This window comes from Peromyscus maniculatus, chromosome 4, assembly GCF_049852395.1.
Source record: "Peromyscus maniculatus bairdii isolate BWxNUB_F1_BW_parent chromosome 4, HU_Pman_BW_mat_3.1, whole genome shotgun sequence".
Classification (NCBI taxonomy): Eukaryota; Metazoa; Chordata; class Mammalia; order Rodentia; family Cricetidae; genus Peromyscus; species Peromyscus maniculatus.
The window spans coordinates 159,098,251-159,110,413 of NC_134855.1; the positions used below are offsets into that span (position 1 = coordinate 159,098,251).

Genomic DNA, 12,163 nt, shown 5'->3' on the forward strand with positions numbered 1-12,163 from the left:
CTGGAGGAGCAACCAGTGCTTTTAACTGCTGAGACATTTCTCCAGCCCCTGCCTATCACTTTATGTAAATGAATGTTTGTTTGTGTATGTGTACATGTGCCATGTGTCTGGAGATACCTATAGAGGCCAAAAGAGGGTGTCATATCCCCTGGAGCTGGAGTTATGGGTGAACAACCTGATTTGTTGTGCTGGGAACCAAACTTGGATCCTCTGTAAGAATAGCAAGTGCTCTTAACCACTGAGTCATTTCTCCAACCCCTAAAATCACTTGAATATAAAAACAACAAACAAACAGGCAAACAAACAAAACCCTAGAGGACCGAGGCCTGATGGTCCAGGGTGTAACCACAGTTGTTCAGAAAGCTACGACAAGACTGTGGATTCAAGGCCAGTCTGGGAACTGAGTGAGACTATTGCAAAATAACAAATAGAAAAGGGTGAAGAATGTAGCTCAATGGTAGAATGCTTGTTTGTCATTACAAGACCCTGTCCTTGGATTCAATCCCTGGTATTGGAGAATGAGGTGGGGGTAGGGAAACTTGAAGGAAGCAGAGCCTAATGGTGTCTGCTGTGTTCTACTAGATGGGTAGGCTTCTCATCCTCTTTGTGTTGATTTGTCTGGTATAGGTTTTGAATGGCTTAATCCTTTTAATGGAAAATATATAGTATTCCTAATTAAAAAGCAGCGTATGATCTCTCTCTCTCTCTCTCTCTCTCTCTCTCTCTCTCTCTCTCTCTCTCTCACACACACACACACACACACACACACACACACACAATTGCCTTAGCTCTAGCCCTACATATGTACATATTTGTGTGCGTTTGTTATCTTGCAAGTAAAAACTGGTACTCCTCTTACCAGCTCTTCTTGCAAGCCAAGGGACCAGATGGGTGCCTTCTGGACTTTTTTTTTTTTTTTTTTTTTTAAAAGCATTTGTGTCCCCATTCTCAGGTGTCCTTGTCTTAGATTATAGTTTAATTAGATCAGTGCCACAACACATTTGTTACCAGATGTCATTACTTAGATTGCAAGAGGCTTGAAAAAGTATTATCTGCCCTGTGCAGTCCTAAACTGCCTTCCTCACAGTGTCTTCCTGCTCTAGTGCGTGGCTCACAGTGCCCTGGAGTGTGCACGGGCCATCTATGCTTATGCCCTGCAAGTCTTCCCCAGCAAGAAGAGTGTGTGGTTACGAGCTGCGTACTTTGAGAAGAACCATGGTACCAGGTATGTGGTCAGCTTCTACTTTCTATCTGCATGGTGCTGAACTATAACCTCACTTTCTTGAAGATCAGGGATCTGTCCCTCTGTGATCATGAGCAGGTTACAATGAAAGTAGACACTTTTGTGGCCCTTGGGACTCTGAAACTGCCTCATTCTTTATAGCCCTTCTATGATAGATTGTCACTATTTTATAGTTAAGAAACCAAGGCATCAAGGAAGTCTGTCCTTTACTAGTGCCTCATGGGTCTAGGAGTGTCTAATGCAGGCTGTTAGTGCATGGGCACTGTCTTCAGCAGTGGGCGGTACAGTGTCAGAGCCCATGCAGTCTGTTTTTCATTTAAGCTGCACTGACTTTCCGGGGTTTGGCTGGTTTTTGTACACAGAAGGAGGTCCCTGACAATTTTCTTTAATTGTACTCTTTAATTGGAAAAACCTTTGAGTCTGCCTTATTGGCTGTAAATGCTGATTAAATTAGGCATTGTAGTTTCTTGTTTTAAATGTGTAGCTCCCTAGGGTATTGGGCTCATGTCCCTGAGCACCCTATGTCATTCTCTTCTGGGTCCTCAGCTCTTGCCTAAGTTGGGTGGGCACAGACCTTGCTGGTTTCACCAGTGTTGCAGCTGGGACTTTGAGTTCTTGTTTCTTTTCTGGTGTTAGTTAATGTTAGTTTCTACAGGACCTCTTCTTACCCTGCCAGCTGGCTTGGTATTTCAGAGTTAACTCCTTCGGAAACTTGAGGACTTTCTAAAACAATTCTAATGACCCAACTTGTAGAATGTCACTTGGTACAGTCTTAAGTGCTGACTTGCATGGGATCCTATCATGTCAGGTATGGGTTGAGACCTCATAACTCATAGCTTAAATGTAAACTGCTATCCACTCAAGTGTTTCAATAGTTAGTTTCCTCCTACTAACCTATATTTTTCTTTGCTGCTAGCTTCCAGGCTGATGAAGAAAGTCATCAATACTTGGGCCCAGGTCTCTGGGGAACATGGTGTTGCTTCTGTAGGCACTTTCTGTGTGATATGATTTTGTGTGTTCTTTGACTTGCTGCTGAACACATGAGGCCCATAGGGGTCATCAGTGAAGGTGGTGTGACCAAGAGATGATGGACCATAGATAATCCAGAGATTTCATATACAGTATCCAAGGCTGACAAGTATTCTTACTCAGTAGTGTCCTAAAATCACTCTCAATAAGACCTTTTTTTTTTTTTAAGGGGGGTAGGGTTGGGTGCCAGGGACCTTAATCTTTATCAATGAATCCAGGGTCCTCTGTGCTTCAAGATAAAAGGGCCTTCACTGTCACCAGACTGCCATGTTATCACTGCCCCCAGGATACGTGGCTATAAAGGGCTCTGCTGTTTAAACAATGCTTTGCTTTATAGAGCCCTCTTCAGTAGTTGATTTTAGATTCTTTATGGGAAAGAAAGATTTCCCCACACTCTCCCCATCGTAAAATCTTGTAAATCATTAATAGTGCCGAACTTTGGAGTGGTAACTGTCTGTTCAGCATCCTGATGGCTGTGTGCCCTGTTTATGGCCCTGACCTAGTGACTGTGGCCTTTATCTTGCAGGGAGTCTCTGGAAGCACTCCTGCAAAGGGCTGTGGCCCACTGCCCCAAGGCAGAGGTGCTGTGGCTCATGGGTGCCAAATCCAAGTGGCTGGCAGGGGATGTACCTGCAGCAAGGAGCATCTTGGCCCTGGCCTTCCAGGTAGGTGAGGGATGCCTGTGCTGGGAGGGAACATGAACACAAACTCAGCTATGGTGCTACTGTGGCCTTAGAAATTATCCTGTGCATATTCCTTGGGATCTGCCATGGTCTAGTCTAGAGACCCTGGATTCTGTAGATGGCCTCGTCTATGGGGCCAAAGCATGAGGAACATCCTAACCAGCAACATTGACCTCTTAGTCCCTTCTCCTTTGTATGACTATGGGTCAGGTATTCCAGAGTACAAGACCACGATGTAAGCTGCCTGGATGCTTTAGTACCTTTGTAAGAGTGGAGCCCTATTAAAACAGCTACACTTACCTGGCCTAACTAGGCCTAGCTATTATAATACATATAGTGTGTATGTGTGGTAGTGATGGTCAGAAGTGCGCGTAAGCCTGAGGTCAACCTAGGGTGTTTTCCTATATCACACACACACACACACACACACACACACACACACACACAGGGTTTCTCTGTATCTCACTCTATAGACTGGCTGATCTCGAACTCACAGAGATCCCCTTGCCTCTGCCTCCTGAGTGGTGCCTTACCCTATTTGTTTTTAAGGACAGGATCTTTCAATGAACTGGAGCTTAGAGCTCACCATTTTGATTCAACTGGATACCAATTAGTCTTGAGAATTCATCTGTCTACACCGTCTGTTCCGGAGTTACGGACACACACTGCCTGGCTTTTATGTCGGTGCTCAGCGGGCAAAGTGCTCCCTAACCCCATGTAACATCTAAAACACATTTTACCACAAAAAAGTAGTCCTTATAGTTTATGATAACATGTTAAATTTTTTTTGATAAATTGTAGTGTTATATAAATGTCAGTCTGGTATCATAACCTAGGGCAGCAGTAAAGTTTGTCTGTTGTGATTAAACACCAGAAGAGCTAACTTTGGTCAGTAATTTGCTCCAGCTGTTACCTGGAGAGACTACAGGAATAGGTGATAGTGCTGTGCAGGATATTTGATGTCTTTTCCACATACAGTTTTCTCCTCTAGTTGTGTGTCAGAATTCTAAGGTGGTTCTTTTCCCATAACTATAGACATCATGGCCATGTTGCAGAAGTCTCTAAGGAGGGTGGGTACAAGTTTTGAGGGCACTACTTTTAGTCCCCTGGACTCTGAGTTTGTGTAGCTTGGTCCATGCCTGTGGGAGCCCTTAACACTTCATTATCTGCACGTTGATCTACCCTGACCACATGGGCATAATGGTATGGCTGGCTAGCTCAGGGGAAGGGATGAAGTTAGATATAACAGGTCCTAACACAAAGATATGAGTGATGCACTCAGTTTGAGAGGCCATGCAGAATTTAGACAGACCGTGGAGAGGGCGGCTCTGCAACACCAGCATCGTCACTTCAGTGCCATGGAGGCTTCATCTGTACAAGAGTAAAACAGATGTGGTTTTCTTTTTTCTTTTTTTCCTCCCAAGTAAGCTTGGGTCCTGGATGAGGTGCACATCCCTTAGCTTGTGCAGGAACATACTAGTCCTGCATCAGTATAAGGCCCAGCTCAGTTCTCAGACTGCCTGTTCTTGATTAAGTGTGATCTAGCCCTGGTCACTTCTGTGCTGAGCCTTTTTGATGCAGCTGTGCTTGTTCTTCAGGCCAATCCCAACAGCGAAGAGATCTGGCTGGCGGCTGTGAAGCTGGAGTCAGAGAACAATGAATACGAGCGAGCCCGGAGGCTGCTGGCCAAGGCACGGAGCAGCGCACCCACTGCCCGTGTGAGTGGTGACTGGTGGGTAGGGCGGGGTTGGCAGGGTGCCTCTTGGCTCATACATGGCTTTGGGAAGGAGTGAGATGAGTAGGACAGCCCATGCGACAGCCCTGTTATTGGGCTTTAAAATACACATTTCTTTAGCTGGGCGGTGGTGGCATATACCTTTAGTCCTAGCATTTGGGAGGCAGGGGCAGGTGGATTCTGTAAGTTCAAGGCCAGCCTGGTGTACAGAGCAAAAGCATTCCTTTTGTATACACAAAAGAACTACGTATAACAGCTTATGAGGCACAGGACAGATGTGTATGATGTGAAGGTAGTTAGCATCCAGATAAATGGTGGAAGTATTCTGTGTGACAGTGCTTGTCTACTTTGCAGGTGTTCATGAAGTCTGTGAAGCTGGAGTGGGTGTTGGGAAACATCACTGCTGCCCAGGAACTATGTGAGGAGGCTCTGAGGCACTATGAAGACTTTCCCAAGCTGTGGATGATGAAGGGGCAAATTGAAGAGCAGGGGGAACTGATGGAGAAGGCACGGGAGGCCTATAATCAGGGGGTGAGCCTCTGTCAAGATGTCTCAGGGGCCAGGAGGTGGCTGGTGGCACACACCTTTAATCCCAGTACTCAGGAGGCAGAGGCAGGCGGATCTCTGTGAATTCTAGTCCATCCTGGTCTACAGAGCGAGTTGTTCCAGGAGAGCCAGGGCTACACAGAGAAACTCTGTCTGGGGGGAGGGAGGGAGATGTCTCAGGGAACTCAGCAGCATGACATTGGTCAATTTCCCACACCTCTGAAAGAAGTGTAGGGCCAGTGGTGTGTGATAGAACTTTGTACTTGGGACTGAACCTTTATCCTTCCTTTTGCTATGGGTACTATCTTTTTCTTTCTACAAAGCTGCACACCATATGTTTGGAATATATGGGGTTTGGTACATCAAAAGTAGTATAATGTACACTCAATGTATGCTTTGTGTATGTACAAGTACACGTCCTGTATACACATGTGCATGACACACACACAAAGTTCTACAGACATCCTTTGTGTACATGTGCACAATACAACTACAGTAAACTGCTACACACCTGTTTGCATGTGCACAACACAGAGCTATGTCTGTAAACCCACATGGAGAGTTTGAAGTATATGCCTAACAGCCTTGAAATGTTCTTGGAAACTGACTACAATTCTCACAATTTTGTGGATGCTTTCTGAGCTCTTATTTTGCTCTTTTTTTTTTTTGGTCACAGCTGAAGAAATGTCCTCACTCCACACCACTGTGGCTCTTACTCTCCCGGCTAGAGGAAAAGATTGGGCAGCTAACTCGTGCTCGGGCCATTTTGGAGAAGTCTCGTCTAAAAAACCCAAAGAATCCTGGGCTATGGTGAGTCCTTGGTAATTGGCTCAGCTCCCCCTTTAGAGCCTGTCCTCTCTCAGCTCTTTCTTCATTTCAGCCCAGGCTGCCGGAGGCACAACAGTAAGTGACAGCTTCTATGAGGCGTCACAGTCCCTTCCTTGGAAGAGCTGGGTCTAGATGGTGAGTGGGCTTCTGGTGAAGGCCTCTAAGATGTCAGGGAATGAAACTGAAAAAGTGGACTATAGAAGAGGTACCATAGGCAAGACCTTGAGGAACATGAAGAAACTTGCCAGAGGGAGCAGAGTATGGTGGTGTGCACCTGTAATCCTAGTTACCTGGGAGGTTAGAACAGGAGGGTAGTGAGTTATGCCAGCTTGGACCACGTTGCATTACAGGTAATGGATGCAGAGTCCAGCCAGGGGTTAGGCTGGAATGAGAGGGCACTGCTGAGGAGGTAGTTCTTAGGTGCCTCTCATGTGATAATCCAGTATGGTCTGGGTTCATTCTGATGTTTTCACTTATATTTGGATCCTTTGGGGCCTGGAATCTCAGATGCAGCTTCTGCCTTAGTACCAGGCTGTGGATACCAATGCTGCTATATCTGAACAGTATGGATTTCCAGCCACTTTCCAAGAGACAAAAGCCTTCCTTTGCTGGCAAGAGGTTCAGTGGAAAGAGTGCTTGCTGAGCAAGCCTGGCAATCTCTGGAACCCATTGGGAGCAGAGGTGGGAGCAGTTTCCAAAAGTGGTCCTCTGTCTTCCACATGTGTGTGGTGGCACATGTACACATGCATGACAACAATAATAAAGTAAAAATTATAAAAGACTTTTAAAAGGGTCTCTGGCAGAAGGCCAACTGGAGTAGTTGGTTGTGCTATGATAGGTGTGGCTGGGACATCCCTGGACCTGTCTTCCTAGGTTGGAGTCAGTGCGGCTGGAGTACCGGGCAGGGCTGAAGAACATTGCCAACACACTCATGGCCAAGGCACTGCAGGAGTGCCCCAATTCTGGTAAGGACTTCTGGTTGTCTGATATAGCATAGAGGCAATCTGTGGGATGAGATTTACTGACTCCTAAAGACTCCTTTAAGACACAATCTGTGTGTCCCATTTTAGTCTAGCTTTACTGATTTGGTTACAAAGGACTTCAGACTAAATCCTCAGTCTCAGGATGGGACAATTTGATTTCATGTTATGAAGCACTATCTTTTTTTTTTCTTTCTTTCTTTTTTTTTGGGGGGGGGGCAAGTTTAAACTTTTATTATTTACTTACGTGCCGTATATAAGAAATGTAGCTGGGTGGTAGTGGTAGTGGTGCATGCAAAGGCAGGTGGATCTCTGTGTTTGAGGCCAGCCCCATCTACAAAGCAAGTTTCAGGACAGCCAGGGATACACAGAGAAACCCTGTCTCTTTTAAAAATAATAATAATAATAATTAATAATAATAAAGAAAGAAAGAAAAGAAATGTATATGTCACTTGAAAAGATTTGAAGTTTAAGAGGAGGAAATAGAGAGTGCCTCTAACCTACTACTCAGGAATCTCTTCTCTTAGCATTTGTAGTATTTTATGTTATTATACAGAACTGAATTAAAGTTACACTAGGTATTTGATGCTTTTTTTTTTTTGCAGGGGGCAAGGTTTTATGTAGCCCATTATGGTCTCAGACTCACTATGCAATAAAGGCTGGCCTTGATGAATTAATTCCTTTCTCTTCTGATTCCACTTTTAGTGCTAAGATTACAAGCCTATGTTATCATGCCTGGCTAAGGTTTTTTGTTGTGGTGCTAGTAGTGGTAGTTTTTTTGTTTTGTTTTGTTTTGTTTTTTCCTAGACTCTTACTTTGTAGCTTAGGTTGGCTTTTAAATCATGATCATTCTGCCTCAGCTCTTGGCTTCTCAAATTCTGGGATTACAGGCATGTGTTACATGCCTGTTTATTGTCCTTGTGTTTGTTTGTTTATTTTTTGAGGCAGGAATTCTCTGTGTAACCCTACCATCCTGGAGGCTATTGTCTTTTTTTTTTTTTTTTTTTTTTTTTTGGTTTTTCAAGACAGTGTTTCTCTGTGTAGTTTTGGTGCCTGGCCTGGATCTTGTTCTGTAGACCAGGCTGGCCTTGAACCTGTTCAGAGATCCGCCTGGCTCTGCCTCCTGAGCGTTGGGATTAAAGGCGTGCACCACCACCGCCCAGCTGCTATTGTCTATTTTTAACAGCAGTATGTGATAGCGCTTTCAGACTACCATTGCCCGTTGCCTGCTTGCTGACTTGGTAAGAATGAAAACTTGCATCTATCATCCAGAACACTGTCCAGTCTGTTCTGGCAAGGCTGCTGTAATTCAGGAGGTTACTTTGTAGGTAGATACTTGAGGCCTTTGTGGTTGCCTTCAGTACACTCTTTTGGGGCAGCCTGAGGGAGAGGGTGCATTTCTGAAGCCAGAAGTGAGGGTAGATTTTTGCCTCTGAATTTCAGGTATCCTGTGGTCTGAAGCTGTCTTCCTTGAGGCAAGGCCCCAGAGAAAGACCAAGAGTGTGGATGCCCTGAAGAAATGTGAACATGATCCCCATGTGCTTTTAGCTGTGGCTAAGTGAGTAGTAGTTCTTTTGTGGTTGCTTATCCTTGGTGTCCTGGTGTCGTTTTGCCAGTATCTTTGCCTGGCTCTGCTGACTTTGTCTGCAGGATGAGAGGCTTGGGCCTCAGCTGCCAGAACTCCTGCTTCAGTCTTCTGGGCAGCATTCTGTTGGTAGAGGCCTTGAGGTACTGTCTAGACATCTGTCTGGTTACCCCGCTTTTCTTAGGCCTCCTGGGTTTTTTGGCTTTTTCTCAGCCCCAGGCTTCTGATGGGGCTGGTCTCTTTGTTTCAGTACCAAATGGGTCCTGGCATACATGCTGGACAGATTTGTTGATATTGATCCACCCAGAATTTAAGTATTAAGCAAAGCCCCTTTGAAGGAGCCTCAACCAAGTTTTTACTTTGATTGTGTTAGCAGAACTCAGTCAGACCCTTTCATCTGGTCCTGGGAGTAACCCTGACTGTAATCCATTGTCTTGGAGTGCAGAAGTGATTAGCCATGGGTCATCTACAATGCCATCAAGTGATCTCCTATCACCTCCCAGCACAGGATTGTGCCACTGGTGGTGGTGGTGGAGGCAGAGCCTTAGAACCAGTTTGTAGCATGAATCTTAGAGAGTCTTATTAATAAAATCAAACCCAGGGCCAGTTATTGGGGTGAAATGCTGGATGGTCAGAGAGACAGAACAAGCCACAGCTAACCCTACCTGGACAACTTCTCAGCTGGTCTTGTTTCCTCAGACTGGAAGCCTCTATGTCCTCATATCCAAATAGCTCTCAGCTGAACTGTGCTGCTAGAAGCCTGAAAGCTTAACCAGCCAAAATGCTTAACCAGGCCAAATGCTTCTAGTTTCTGGTCTCCACGCCTTATATATCTTTCTGCTTTCTACCACCACTCCCTGGGATTAAAGGCTTGCTTTCTGGGATTAAAGGTGTGATGAGTCACCATGCCTGTCTGTATCCTTGAACACATGGATTTCTGCCTCTGGAATGCTAGGATTAAAGGCTTGTGCTACACTGCCTATCCTTTATGTTTAATATTGTGGCTGCTCTGTCTCTGACCCCAGATAAGTTTATTAGCATGCACAGTATTTGGGGGAATACAGTACCACACCAGTTTGGTTCTGTTTGAGTGGCATTGAGTGCTCAGGGTCTGGTGCAGCTGCCTTCACATTGCTACCTGGGCACCTGTGGCCCTAGAGATGAGGGAGGCATTAGGCCCAGTCTTTCTACCCTGGGCTTCCTTTTCCCAGAGTAAATTCTATATGCCCTCAGACAGAGCAGCCATAAACCTCACAAAAGGCTTTGTTAAAGTAAATAAGTCACTCCTTGCTGTTCCGAAGCCAATGATCCATGTGCCCACTATCTTGAGTTTATGCTCTTTAAATCACAGTTTATCTAACACCAAGCAATTAAGAGCACTACATGGCTTAAAAAACAATCAAGTTATCAGCATGAAATTACTCCATTTGGTACCTGAGAGTGATCCAAACAGCTGCCTGCAGTGGAAAGGTTAGCTGTGCACCAGCTGCCTCACTAAGGGAGGGAGGATGAATACAGCCCAAGTCCTGGGCCTGCCAAAGTGTTCCCCACAGCATGCGATACCATCTTTCCCATTGTTCATCCTGCTATCCTATACTAACTACCAGTTGGGGAGAGTGCCCATGGAGACCCTAAGTTGGTTCCTGTCCTTCGTTTCCTTTCCTTCCTTTCTTAATTTTGAAATTCTTGAGATAGGGTTTTTTTTTTTTAGTCCTGATTGTTGTAGAACCTCCCCCCCCCTTCTGTAGACCAGGCTAGCCTCGAATTCAGCATCTGCCTGCCTCTGCCTTCCAAGTGCTGAGATTAAAGGCATGTGCTACCACACCCTTCTTCTAAGTTGGTTTCTAACAGTCCAGTTTCTTGGCTTCCTGCATGGCTCCTCTTCAGCCTGCTTTTCATGTGTGAGCATCAGGTACAACAGTCATATGTGCTGTGGTCTGAGCAACTCCAGTGGGCTCAGGTCCCCAGAGCTGACCTGTGGAAACCCATCTTTGTGTTTGCTTCTGTTGCTACAAGGGGCTAGACAAAGCAGGATAGTCCAGGGTTGGTGTGTTATTGAGGAGCAGTCTGAAATTTCTGGTTTTTATAATCAGCTTTAATGTTTATCAGAGTTAGTTTCATACTGTATTTGATGGGGGGGGGGGTAGTTTTAAGAAGTTAAGATCTTAGCCAGGAGGTGGTAGCACACGCCTTTAATCCCAACACTTGGGAGGCAGAGGCAGGTGGATCTCAGTGAGTTCTAGGCCAGCCTGCTCTACAAAGTGAGTTCCAGGACAGCCAGGACTGTTACACAGAGAAAACCTGTCTGGAAAAACCGGGGGAAAAAAAATAAGAAGTTGTTAAAATCTTGCTGTGTGTGTGTAAATGTTATAAAAAGCAGTGGGGGGCGGGGTCAGTGAAGGATCTGGAACGACCTCCAGGTATCCCTGCACCATGACTCAGACCTGTAACACATGCCTAGGCTTGCTGGTCTCACCAGAAGCAAGATAGAGCTGATGACCCCCACAGAACAGTGACTCCCAAGCCCAGCAGGCACTATCTTATGCCCCTTGCTCTAAGTACTTGTCCCATAACAGGCTGTTCTGGAGTGAACGAAAGATCACCAAGGCACGGGAGTGGTTCCATCGAACTGTGAAGATTGACTCAGATCTGGGAGATGCCTGGGCCTTCTTCTACAAATTTGAACTTCAGCATGGCACTGAGGTGAGGCTACACTAGAATACCAGTGAGCAGTAATATCCTGCCTGTTCCCTAGCCACTTCTGAGACAATAGAAAGCTCCATCCAGCCCATGGGGAAGGGGAATAGGAAGTGGCCAGGACCAGCAGCCCATTCCCAGTTGAGGTTTGTTGGAGCCGTGCTCATAAGGCAAGGGTGTCCAGGGTGTCCAGGGTGTCCTGGGGTCCTCATTGGAAGTAGTAGCCAGACCATGTTGAATCCAGGAAGTTCCTAGTTCAGAGATGGTGCACCTGGCAACTTGTGGGAACCAGAGGTAGGGAGTCTGACACAGGTCAACACACAGATGCACTCACTGACTTGGATGCTATGTTCCCAAGAGGAGAGAGCGGATGGCTTGAAATCTGCTGGGGCCAGATCTGCAAGGGGACAAGGCAAGGTTCAGAGTGTACCTAACATGAAACCCTACCTACAGTACCCTTTGCTCTCCCCAGGAGCAACAGGAAGAGGTGAGGAAGCGCTGTGAGAATGCAGAGCCCCGGCATGGAGAGCTGTGGTGTGCTGTGTCCAAGGATATCACCAACTGGCAGAGAAAGATTGGGGAAATACTAGTGCTGGTAGCTGCCCGTATTAAAAACACCTTCTGATAGCTGCGGAGGAGGACAGGGCACTTTGGGGGACATGAACACATGGACAATGAACACAAAGCCTACACTGTGTATTTTTCATTCATTAAAGATTTTTATAGAGTTATGTTGGGGTTAGAGTGTCTTTTCTCTCTCTCTCTCTCTCTCTCTCTCTCTCTCTCTCTCTCTCTCTCTCTCTCTCTCTCTCTTTTCTCTGTTTTGTCTTTGGCTCC

The 12,163-nt window shown here is 45.9% G+C and overlaps 1 protein-coding gene across 3 annotated transcripts in view; it reads left to right on the top strand.

Annotated features, from left to right (window-relative positions):
• The window catches only part of Prpf6 (pre-mRNA processing factor 6), an 88,836-nt gene extending 76,779 nt beyond the window's left edge, over window positions 1-12,057 (top strand). For 2 of the 3 annotated variants that reach the window (XM_006994585.4, XM_076571425.1), the window contains 9 exons: window positions 1,104-1,225; window positions 2,799-2,937; window positions 4,554-4,673; window positions 5,045-5,221; window positions 5,913-6,046; window positions 6,938-7,029; window positions 8,488-8,602; window positions 11,206-11,332; window positions 11,799-12,057. In XM_006994585.4, coding sequence (XP_006994647.1) covers window positions 1,104-1,225; window positions 2,799-2,937; window positions 4,554-4,673; window positions 5,045-5,221; window positions 5,913-6,046; window positions 6,938-7,029; window positions 8,488-8,602; window positions 11,206-11,332; window positions 11,799-11,951 — 1,179 coding nt within the window. In that variant the 3' untranslated portion in view covers window positions 11,952-12,057. The remainder of the gene's footprint in view (window positions 1-1,103; window positions 1,226-2,798; window positions 2,938-4,553; window positions 4,674-5,044; window positions 5,222-5,912; window positions 6,047-6,937; window positions 7,030-8,487; window positions 8,603-11,205; window positions 11,333-11,798) is intronic. The other variant, XR_006071765.2, reaches the window with a different exon arrangement.
• Window positions 12,058-12,163: the final 106 nt, after the last annotated feature.